Source organism: Vicia villosa, unplaced genomic scaffold (assembly GCF_029867415.1).
Source record: "Vicia villosa cultivar HV-30 ecotype Madison, WI unplaced genomic scaffold, Vvil1.0 ctg.001480F_1_1, whole genome shotgun sequence".
Lineage (NCBI taxonomy): Eukaryota > Viridiplantae > Streptophyta > Magnoliopsida > Fabales > Fabaceae > Vicia > Vicia villosa.
In genome coordinates this window covers 314,637-326,670 of record NW_026705635.1, presented here as the reverse complement: position 1 = coordinate 326,670, position 12,034 = coordinate 314,637, and the positions used below count along the sequence as shown (strand labels likewise).

Genomic DNA, 12,034 nt, shown 5'->3' with positions numbered 1-12,034 from the left:
AGCATCTTCTCCCAACTCAGCCAGTGAACCTTCCTCTTCCCCTCCTTCGACCCCACCAGAACTTTGCAATCATGTATTGTATGACTTAGAAAGGGGTCAAATTGGTAAATTTGGGACTTTTAACAATTTAGTTAGAAGAGAACTGTAGAACTGTTCCTCGCATGGGCCAAGCCCATTAAACAAACACACATTCACTATTTTTGTTTTTTTTTTTAAAGAAGCGAATTTGATTGTTCATGAATTTATTTCGGCACCAAGAAAGTGTATGGAAATCACTTGAAGGTAGCTTCTTGACACATGTCAAATTATTTCATTTGGGTAAGTTTTATGTAGATATTATCCGGATATAAATTCCGTTGGTGCAAGTTTTATGTGTATATTATAAAGATAAATATTGATTTAGAGACTATGAGAGCCTCATTTTGCCACTACAAGATATCCCTTTGTTCTATACCAAGACCCTCTTATCATTTCTTTGAGCACATCCATGAAGGACAGTTTGAGAAATACAATTTTTTTTATTACATTGAAAAACTAATTATTATGAGCTAGAATCAAACTCTGCATATAATTTTCACAGATGGTCAACATGAAATATCATTTACATAAATATCATATTCATAAGGAAGAAATATCTTCATCCCCCTAATTATTTCCATCAACCATTCATTTACATAACGAACCTAATCATGCTTCTTTACTTTGAGTTTTCCTTTGAGCACACCAGCATCCAGCTTTCTATAATTATGTTGCATCTGACCAATGACTTTGTACACGAATTCGTCAACTTCGTCCTCGTACTTTTCATACAGAACTGGAAGTGTATGCGCAGCAATAATACCTATTCGGATAAAAGATGTTTCAGTATTCAAGTATGTCATGAGTAATAATAAACTAGAAGCGAAAACATCGTTGAACTTCGAAAAAGGTTCCATCGATGAGAATGTTTGGTACAAATCAAATATAAACAACTATGCATAACACTGAATTATCAAAAGATGCAAAGAAATCTGATCTCACCAATATAGATGACAGTCAAGAAATTGCACCAACTCCCAATCACTGAACCAGCCCACAAACTTGCTACAGCCTGCAAGTATTTCAACCTGATCACAAATTCCAAAGACAAATATATGCAACATTTCTTTGTTACTTTGGCCTTAAGCCTCCACATACTTGGGCCGGCCCTGCTGGGCCTTAAACCCTGTAGGCTGCAATGAATGCAAGTCAAATGCTGCAATTAGGCGACTAGGGGCGGACCATAATGAAGACGGAATTTCCAACAATTGTGATGGATGTCAATATAATAAATATGGCGAAAATCGATGGAGTGTGATGTTATGATGGAGTCATACAACATACTGATAAGACACCATGGCTCAATGGATTTGACGGCTTAATCATTGGGCTCAAGTCACACACTTACTGCTAAAATTCTGGTTTCTATCACATACCAACTAAGAAAAGGTTAAAGAAGCGTTTTCCATGATACGTCAATAACAAGTCACAATTTAAAGATCATGTAAAAACATCAAAAGAAGAGAAATTGATTGAAAAACAAGCACTGAGGAAAATATGCATGTTTTAAGGTTAACTGTAGATAATAAATGGCTATATCAAGTAAATAAGCATAACTAGAAACATACAATGAGAAAAAGCTTCAAGTTTCCTTCACAAGAGATATCTTGAAGAAACTTCAATCCACGGTTAACCTCATTCCCGATTACAGTTGCAATATTAAAAAATAACTCTTCCGGGATAACAACACGGGGCACTTGAGATGGTGTACTGTCAACATAAATCACAAGTCATAATCAATTAAACTCATAAAGTTGAGAAATACATCCACAAATAATGAAAATATGTAAAGTTGCTCAAATCACCTGTTAAACAAACCAGAAGCATTTGACCATAGAAACTGCACAAGCATGCCGAGAACCAAGGCAAAGCATAGAAGAGAAATAAAATTATAATTGAGCCATTCAAATAGCACCCACACAATTGTTGCAGCACTTAAAAAACTAGCAGAGATCTTCTTGTTCCTCCATAACATAACATCCGCAGCTGTAACATTTATAACCAAAATAAAAGGCGACAAAAATTAAAATTCTTAATTGATGTCAGTACGTACATCTTATATTAAGTTGAGTATAAATAAATACCATACATTTGCCGCCTCCTAAAAGATGGTGTACGGGTTTCTCGCGTCCAAACAGTCTGTTGATCTCGGAGCTCACTGATTTTGATTTATCTTCCTCGAAGAATGATACTTTCTTTGGCCTGTCCGATAATGTATCCACAAGGTTGTGAAGGAGATTTTCCGCAGTGATTTTATCAGACATTGTTCCTGACTCCTGTGCTATCTAAGAACCAGAGTGAACATCGTCAAAAACTATAGAAAATAACTCTTACACCAAACATCAGGTTATCTTCATTAACAATCATTTACGAGAAAACCGATATGAAAAGTGAATACACATAGAGTTCAATTTTGTTCAAAGCCACATCATAAGGGATTACCATATTGCTAACTTTAAATTATGAACTTCTATGCTAAGGTTACTGCTCTAACCATTATTGTAACCAGAGTTAAAAATCGTTTCAGCCATCGAAGCAATCAAACACAAGTTAATTCTAGTAGGTCATAAATGAAACATATATAGCTAATACTTAATTTAATTTTTCTGTATTACATATTCATCAAATTTACCAAGGATATTCAAAATTTCATGATAGACATTAGGCATGATTTTGATCAGATATCACAGCGGTGGTTCGAATATGTTGACGTCCCTTTCTACCTATCTAGAATCGACACTTCAGATCAAAGTCGTGTCAGTGTCTGTGTCTGGTGTCCAAACATGTTAGTATCTGACACCGACACGACACTAATACAGATAGTTAATTCAATCAGTTATTTTAAAATTCACAAACATAACTTGTCCATGAATCCAAGTTATAAATCAATCAAAACCAGAAATTAAGATACAATTATGAAAACACAATCAGCAATAAGAATTTCAGTGCATAATATTCAAAACCCTTCAAAATAATTCAACACAACAAACACAATAAACGACCAAGAGAACAAGAAGAAAGAACACAAGAAAGTGAAATTGACTAACCAGAGAGTAAGAAGAGGCGGAGATTGAGAAGTGAAAGATGGGGTTGGTTGGTATTTGATTGAATTGAAAGTGTTAAGAAATGGAGAGAACATGTAAACGGTGAAGAATAACAATAACTGACCAAGTGGTCAACTACCAAACATACAAGTCACATGTTACTTGTTCTACCTATTCAATTCAATTTTGATTTTGGTCTCAAATGTTACAAAAGGGTCAACAATTTTTTTTTTCAAAGAAATAAAGGATCGTCAAATCATAAATTTATAATGACCCCATTATTATGACTAACATAAAGATTAGCACCTTTATGTCAAAATAAATAAAGATTAGCACCTTGTGTTAACATTTTAATCTTTCCGTTTTTGGAATCCACGTAATGATATATTTTTTTAAAAAGTTCTAAAGTAATTTTTATGGGAAAGTCTTTTTCTATCTCATAATTTAAAGAAAGACTCTTTGTAATTTCTAAAATGTTTCTCTAAAATCGGAAGTATATTTCTGGTGCGCATCATTTATTGTTAAAATTAGTTAAAAATCGAAAGTATATTTGCGGTTTTAAACTGGCACTATATTTCTGGTCTCCTAAAGAACAAGATGATTCTCAAAATCATCAAAAAGCTCATCCATATCCCTCTGTCTCTCCGTCGAAGGAGCAACTACAGCAGGATTCCGGAGAATAGTATGGGTGAACCCAAACTGACTCATCACCTCCTTAGGCATATAGACAGTCGTTTTGCGAATCCCGCAAGCCAACCAACCTTTAAACAGCGACGCATCGTCAAATGGTATCGTCTCACAGTGGTCTTCGTATGAAGAGAAGTGTACGTCCTCATGCGTCAGTCGGTCAATGTACAACCGGAACGAATCTATCGCCTGGTTCCCTCGGAAGGGGGTTGTATGCACAGGCACGAGGCTTATCTTCAGTATAACCCTCCGCAAGTGACCAACCCGAGATGCAGGGGAAATGTTGTAGGATCCATCCCTAAATTAAAAAAATTAAATAGTTAGCTTTCCGAATCAAAATAATTAACAAAGGCCACAAAGAAAAAGAAGTTATACCGTCATGAGCGACATGCTACCCATTATCTGCTTCGTATTTCACTTAATCCCTTCATCCAACTTCGTGTACAGTTATACCAGGCAAGCAGCCCCCCAGATGGTTGATCGTCTGTTGTGAAAAACGATGTCAAGAACAAAATATAGTAGGGAGTTAGGGAAGAAAATAAGAACACAAGAATTGGTTATAACTGCTATTCTTTTACTTTCTCTTAAAACAAGATTACAAGTTTATAAGAATAACAAATAACCTCTCTCACCCTAAATTAGGATTTGCAGCTTAGCAATAATGAGAGACTAGTATGCTATTTATAATAAAACCTAACATACTAACTAATGGGCTTTTTCCACAAGGCCCATTACACAAGCCAACTTAATAAACTAGCTAACTTAACAAATTAGGGTTTAAACACTAAAACCTAATTTAACATGCTAACAACCCTAGCATCTTCGACACAAGCATGTGAACAACCTTCGACTTCATGCTTAATCCTGTCGAACCAAGAAGCTACCCTTCGACCATACTAGAGTTTGATCCAATATTTCACAAATCTCCACCTTGGACCTAACTCTACAACGTCAAGGGAACAAACTAGCTTTCTTCATGCAACTTTATCAAATGCATACAGTGGAAAAACTTGTAACTCGGCAATGTCTTTGTGATCATATCAGCAGCATTGTCCTCAGTCGAAACCTTCAGCACTTGGACTTCTCCACGCTCAATTACTCCTCTGACGAAATGCAACCTCACATCAATGTGCTTAGTTCGCTCATGATAGGCTGAATTCTTCGACAGGTGTATTGCACTTTGACTATCACATTTAACAGTGATACCTCGACCTTGAAGTTTCAGCTCCTTTGCAAAACTTTCAAGCCACAATGCTTCTTTCACAGCTTCAGTTAGGGCAATATACTCCGCTTCAGTGGTTGATAGAGCAACAACCTTCTGAAGTGTTTCTTTCCAACTAATTGCAGTGCCAAACATAGTGAAAACATATCCAGAAATAGATTTTCTAGAATCCATACAACCTGCATAATCAGAGTCGACATATCCTTCGATTGCTGCTTTACTATCTTCATCCAAGGCTTCACCATAAATTAGGACCCTGTTCAGAGACCCATTTATGTACCTTAAAATCCACTTCAATGCTTGTCAGTGAGCCTTTCCAAGATTCGCCATGTACCTGCTTACAAGACTTACTGCATACGCTATGTCGGGTCTAGTACAGACCATAACATACATCAAAGAACCAACTATATTAGCATATGGGATGCTATTCATATAGACTCTTTTGACATCAGTACTAGGACACTGATCAATACTCAGCTTGAATTGAGGGTTTGTCGGAGTCACAACTGGCTTCGAATTCGACATACCAAACTTTTCGAGAAGCTTTCGTAGATATGCCTCTTGAGATAAGCATAAATTTGACTTCTTTCTATCTCTTCGAATGTCAATTCCAAGAATCCTGGAAGCAGCTCCCAGATCCTTCATATTGAACTCCTTATTGAGTTCAGCCTTCACCCTCATCACATCTTCGACATTGTTGCTTGCTATGAGAATATCATCCACATAAAGCAACAAAATAACAAATGAATTACCGTGTCGAAATCTAAAGTAAACGCATTGGTCGAACTGACTTCTAATGAAACTTATGCGTGCCATGAACTTGTCAAATCTCCTATTCCACTGTCCAGGAGATTGTTTCAGCCCATATAAAGATCTCTTTAGCTTGCACACATAATCTTCCTTTCCCTTTTCGACATACCCTTCAGGTTGCCTCATCAGGATCGTTTCATCTAAATCACCATACAAAAATGCAGTCTTCACATCCATCTGTTCTAATTCAAGGTCGAACTGTGCCACCATGGCAAGCAACATTCGAATGGACCTATGCTTCACAACAGGAGAAAACACATCATTGAAGTCGACACCTTCTTTCTGATTGAAACCCCTTGCAACTAACCTTGCCTTGTATCTTTTTGACGTCACTCCTTCAATTCCTTCCTTAACTTTGAAAATCCATTTACAGCTGACTAACCTGGCTCCAGCAGGTTTCTTAATCAGTTCCCAGGTGTGATTATCATGAAGAGATTTCATCTCATCATCCATGGCCTTCATCCATTCAGTCTTATTTCGACTACTTATAACTTCCTTATAATCTCTAGGTTCATCATCAAGAACCTCACTGGTAGAGATTAATGCATAAGCTATAAGATCTGCATACCCAAGTCTCTGAGGTGGCTTGATGACTCTTCTTGACCTATCTCTCGACAATAGGTAGTCATCAACATTTTCCTCAACTTCCTCAGCATCTTCTGCTTCTTCTTCGACTTCATTAGGGATATGCAATTCAGCATCAACTTGCTCCACCTCAACAGGAATCTCTACCTGTTCCAGCTCTTCTGCATTTCGACCATCATCATCATCAGTTTTCTTGAAAGCTATCTCAGCTTCATTGAAAACTACATCTCGACTGGTGATACACCTCTTGTGACCTGGATCTAGGCACCATAGCCTATAAGCTTTGACTCCTTCAGGGTATCCCATGAACATGCATTTCAGAGCTCTAGGTTCGACCTTGTCTTGCCTAATGTGAGCATAGGCTACGCAGCCAAATACTCTCAGTTTGTCGAGATCTGGTGGATGTCCCGACCAAACTTCTTCAGGTGTCATCATATCTAACGCTGTCGAAGGACATCTGTTTATCAGATATGTTGTTGTCCAAACAACCTCAGCCCAGAACACCTTCTTTAACCCCGCACTAGTCAACATGCATCTGACTCTCTCCAAAATAGTTCGATTAAACCTTTCAGCCAAACCATTTTGCTGTGGAGTACCTGCAGTAGTTCTATGCCTTGAAATACCACAGGCCCCACAAAAACTGTTGAATGCCTCATTGCAAAATTCAAGGTCATTGTCGGTTCTCAACCTCTTAACCTTCCTGCCAGTCTGATTTTCTACCAGAGTCTTCCAACTTTTGAAATTCTCAAAAGTTTCATCCTTAGTCTTCTAGATGAATACCCATAACTTCTTGGAATAATCATCAACTATGGATATAAAATACCTTGCTCCTGAATGTGATGGACACCTTGCAGGCCCCCAAAGATCAGCATGGATGTAATCAAGGGATCCATGTGTTCTTTGTTTACCTTTGTTGAACTTCACTCTGGAAGATTTTCCAAGTACACAGGGTTCACAAAATTTCAGCTTCTCGACTTTGTCTCCACCAAGAATATTTTGTTTCCCTAATTCGACCAGGCCCCTTTCACTGACATGGCCAATCTCATGTGCCAGATTTTTGTCTTCGACAAAGGTTTCGTGGATGCAACATTTGTCGAACCACTTACAACTTCAGCCTCAAGGGTATACAAGCCTTGTTTCATCACGCCTCTCAAGACTTCCTTCGACCCCTTCATGACTCTTAGGACATTTTTCTCTCCTTGGAAAACATATCCTTTCTTGCCGAATTCACCAAGAGAAAGTAGATTTCTCTTCAAATCAGGAACATACCTGACTTCAATCAACAACCTTATTGATTCATCATGGAGCTTGAATCTCACAGATCCAACACCTGCAATTTTGCAAGCTTTATTGTTTCCCAGCAGTACTGATCCACCATCTTGATCACATAATTCCTCGAACAAGTCTTTGTTTGGAGTCATGTGCCAAGTGCAACCTGAATCCATAATCCACTCCTTCCTAGAGTCACTGCTCGAAACCACAAGGACATCAGATGATTCGAAATCATCTTGAACAATGGCAGCATTGCCATTATCCTTACCTCCATGATCTTTCAGGCGTTCAGGGCACACCTTTCTTGTGTGACCTTCCTTCTTACAATGATAGCATCGAATGCCAGATGCTTCGCCACTGTAGGACTTCGACTGGCTTTTGTCCTTCTTCTTATCAAACTTACCATCCTTTCGTAAGAGTTTTCCTTTAACGGCCAAACCTTCACCAACTGTCGAAGGTTTATGCTCCTTTCGTTCGTTCAGGTCCTTTGAATATAGGGTTGATTGAACTTCTTCAAAGGTCAGGGACTCCCTTCCATACAAGAGAGTTTCTTTGAAGTGAGCATGTGATCGAGGCAAAGCGCACAATAGTAACAGCGCTTGATCTTCATCATCGATCTTCACATCAATATTTTCAAGATCAAGAATCAGCTTGTTGAACATATCCAACTGCTCAGCCAACACTTTGTCTTCAATCATCTTGAATGAATACAAAGCTTGCTTCAGGTAGAGTCGATTTACCAACGATTTGGTCATATACAAACTTTCAAGTTTCACCCATAACCCTGATGTCGTCGTCTCCTTTGATACCTGTCTAAGAACCTTATCACCAAGGCTCAACAAAATTACGCTGTGTGCTTTCTCGATCATATTCGTCTTCTCCGCTGCCGTCAATTCTGCATTCATGGTTGCCTCTCCCTTCAACGCTTCCAAGAAACCCTGCTGAACCAGTAGGGCTTTCATCTTCAAGCGCCACAAACCGAAATCATTCACTCCGGTGAACTTTTCAATCTCATACATTGTTGACAGCATCTTCTCCACGCTCACCGCACCAATTTATTGTGAAAAACGATGTCAAGAACAAAATATAATAAGAAATTAGGGAAGAAAAGAAGAACACAAGAATTGGTTATAACTGCTATTCTTTTACTTTCTCTTAAAACAAGATTACAAGTTTACAAGAATAACAAATAACCTCTCTCACCCTAAATTAGGATTTGCAGCTTAGCAATGATGAGAGACTAGTATGCTGTTTATAATAAAACCTAACATACTAACTAATGGGCTTTTTCCACAAGGCCCATTACACAAGCCAACTTAATAAACAAGATAACTTAACAAATTAGGGTTTAAACACCAAAACCTAATTTAACATGCTAACAAGCCTAGCATCTTCGACACAAGCATGTGAACAACCTTCGACTTTATGCTTAATCCTGTCGAACCAAGAAGCTACCCTTCGACCATACTAGAGTTTGATCCAATATTTCACAGACATGCTGCCGATTATCTGCTTCGTATTCCACTTAATCCCTTCATCCAACTTTGTGTACAGTTATTCTAGGCAAGCAGCCCCCCATTTGGTTGATCGTCTCAAAATCATCGAAATACCACACGTACATGATATCAGTGTAAGTGGCACAAATGTTCACAAAAATATGTGTGCCAACAAGATACAAAAGGTATGCTCGCATAGCATACCTCCTATGCATGGTAACCTGCTCGGCATCACCATCGGCCTCTCGTGCACGTTGTACCTCCTTCTCGAACACCTGACCAAATAACTGCACCTGACGTGACTACCTCGGGTTTTATCAATCTCTTCCAAGCCACTCTCAGGGGTATCACCCAACATCTCAACCAACACACCCAACACCTCCTCCTTACCGATCCTCTCATGATTCAAGAATCTCCCTATGATCGAAAGATGCAGCAGACACGAGACGTCATCGAGCGTGATCATCGTCTCACCATGTGGTATATGAAACGACGACGTCTCATGGTGTCACCTCTCGACAAAAGCGTTAATCATACCCTAGTTGGCCACGTTGTATCCACACAGGGCCAAATCTTTCAACCCAGTAGGCTCTAAAAGCTCATCAAACCATGGCTCTATAGAGGGTACCAGTCTACTGATCTTCCGCCCATGGCTAATGACCTTGAGTGTATCACGATCCTGCATAAATATTTTGACGAATTTAATCAACAAACCAAAATTCAAAATTCAAAAACAAAATCATAATTTAAAATGTAATAATTAAAACTCAAAATTCATACATGTCCCTCCCATATACGTCTAGCAACATGGTCAGGATAAAGAGGAAGAAAGGATAAATCAAACGGTCCAACTCCAAAAGCCTGAGGCGCCGCAGGCTGTATAGGTGCTCGCGGTGCAGGTGGTGCACGAGCCGCCTTTGGTGTCGTCTGGGTATGTGATGGAGGTTGGGATTGAGGCTCTGACTGAGGCTGAGACTGGGCCTCTGGTACCTCAAGTGTCGCCTGAGAACCTGAGGCCTCTCCTGCCTCAAATGCTGAAGGTGGAGAGGTGCGTCCGCGGGAGGACGGTGATGGAGAAGGATGGACTGGAGAATCTCGTCTGCTGTGGGAGGCCGGAGTAGTAGGAGGAACATTGGAAGATAAAGTTGTAGCTGGTGCATTCGGTACGGCCTGTCTAGATGCAAGAGGAGGCTGGGTTGCCTGACTCCTTTCTCTCTGCACAGAAGCGTGTTGTGTTACCCTGTTGTGTCTCAATTGAGATGCTCTGTCAGTCATTTCTCCTGTAGAATCACGGAAAAATGTTAACTCAATGAATAATGTTGTAAACAAACTTGAAAACACATAAGGGGAAAAACCGGAAATGCACTTCCAGTTTTGTTCTTGATGAAAACTGTAACGACCGTTTTTTATTTTAATTATTTATGTTATTGTGTGTTGTGTGAATTAATTGATGGTTATATGAATTATGTGCTTAATTGACATTATGTTATTTTATTGAGAGTTAGTGGTAAATAACATGAGTTAGTGAGATTATTAATAATAATGTAATGAGGCTAGGGATATTGGGCCTAAGTTAGTGTTAGTACGTGAGGGGTGCTAATTAGCGCCCATTAGTAATAATAAGTTAGTGAGGTTTAACAAAACAAGGGAATTTAGAGAATAGAAATTAGAATTTGCTTTTGGTGAAAGAAGAGAAGAGGAGAAAGCTAGATCAAATCCAAAGATTGAAGATTATAGTTGTCTTCAATCCAAACCTAAGGTAAGGGTGAGATTCTTTCATGATAAAGGATTGTATGGTGGTAATTATGGTGGGGTTTTGATTATATGTTGAGTATCCATGAATGTGTGAATTGAAATTATTAGGGTTTATGATAGATTTCCATGAAATTATGCTCTAAACATGTTTTTGATGATGATGATTATATGTTGAGTACCTTATGGACTTTTGCTGCCTTTACCCATTCCGGAGAGAGTTTGGGAAGACATTTCTATTGATTTCATCATAGGGCTCCCTTCTTTCCAAAGTAATACAGTGATCTTAATTGTGGTGGATCACCTATCCAAGGCTGCTCATTTTGGCATGCTACCCACTGCTTTTATGGATGTCAAAGTTGCTGAATTATTTTCTCAAATGTTTTGTAAGTTACACAGTATGCCTCCTAGCATTGTATCCGATCGTGATCCAATTTTTTGCAACTTTTGGCGTGAATTATTCACCTTAAGTGGAACTAAGTTACGCATGACAACAACATATCATCCAGAAGGGGATGGACAAACGGAGATTATCGACAAAGAACTGCAGTAGTATTTGCGTGCCTTCGTGCATGAGAAACCAAAACTTTGGGGAAAATTTCTTGTGTGGTCAGAATGGCATTACAACTCCACAATGCACTCTGCTATTGGTTTTTCTCCCTTCCAGATTGTCTATTGTAACGCCTCAATTTTATTTAAATTGTTTATCATAATTTAATAGTGTGACGTTGTGCATTTATATGCGTTGATGGGATTTTTATGTGTTGTGATGTCTTGGTGTGGGGTATTTATCTTAGAAATATAGAAATTAAGGTGTTGAGAGTGTGTGAGAAATAGTGTAGAGATGAGCGGTGCGGTGAGTAACTAATTAGCAATGTTAGTTAGTAATTATTCATTTAAATAATATAAGCTTAATATTATTTAGATTTAATAGTTAGAATTTAAAAATTATTAGTAATAATAGAATTAAATAATTATTTTATTTAGTATTATTAATATTATTAGTAATGTTGTTATTAATATTATTATTAGAATTAAGGAAAAAGAAAATATATTAGACAGAAGTTAGAAGGGATTGAGGGAAAATA

General features: G+C 38.3%; 2 protein-coding genes across 3 annotated transcripts; both read right to left on the bottom strand.

The window, feature by feature from the left end:
- Nucleotides 1-498: 498 nt before the first annotated feature.
- Nucleotides 499-3,350, bottom strand: LOC131635410 (reticulon-like protein B8). Of its 2 annotated transcripts, none has more exons than XM_058906031.1 (6): nt 3,126-3,350; nt 2,168-2,359; nt 1,884-2,064; nt 1,647-1,788; nt 1,021-1,090; nt 499-841 (listed from the first exon to the last, which is right to left on the bottom strand). In XM_058906031.1, exons 2-6 carry the CDS (start codon nt 2,340-2,342, stop codon nt 684-686), a joined length of 726 nt encoding a protein of 241 aa, XP_058762014.1. In that variant the 5' UTR covers nt 2,343-2,359; nt 3,126-3,350; the 3' UTR covers nt 499-683. The 2 variants fall into 2 exon arrangements, with proteins under 2 accessions (XP_058762014.1, XP_058762012.1); XM_058906029.1 differs by having other exon boundaries at nt 2,168-2,363; nt 3,126-3,346.
- Nucleotides 3,351-9,732: 6,382 nt separating this feature from the next.
- Nucleotides 9,733-10,469, bottom strand: LOC131635416 (predicted GPI-anchored protein 58). Its single transcript, XM_058906036.1, has 2 exons — nt 9,975-10,469; nt 9,733-9,873 (listed from the first exon to the last, which is right to left on the bottom strand). The coding sequence occupies exons 1-2, from the start codon at nt 10,467-10,469 to the stop codon at nt 9,733-9,735; spliced, it is 636 nt and encodes a 211-aa protein (XP_058762019.1).
- Between the last annotated feature and the right edge of the window lie 1,565 nt (nt 10,470-12,034).

Excerpts from the sequence above, each read along its gene's own strand:
- LOC131635410 (XM_058906031.1), bottom strand. The coding sequence starts at position 2,342 with ATGTCTGATAAAATCACTGCGGAAAATCTCCTTCACAACCTTGTGGAT. Across the intron at positions 1,789-1,883 it reads GCTTCTGGTTTGTTTAACAG|TACACCATCTCAAGTGCCCC; the intron begins GTGATTTGAGCA and ends TTATGTTGACAG. Across the intron at positions 1,091-1,646 it reads ACTTGAAGCTTTTTCTCATT|GCTGTAGCAAGTTTGTGGGC; the intron begins GTATGTTTCTAG and ends AAATACTTGCAG.
- LOC131635416 (XM_058906036.1), bottom strand. The coding sequence starts at position 10,469 with ATGACTGACAGAGCATCTCAATTGAGACACAACAGGGTAACACAACAC. Across the intron at positions 9,874-9,974 it reads GACGTATATGGGAGGGACAT|GATCGTGATACACTCAAGGT; the intron begins GTATGAATTTTG and ends ATATTTATGCAG.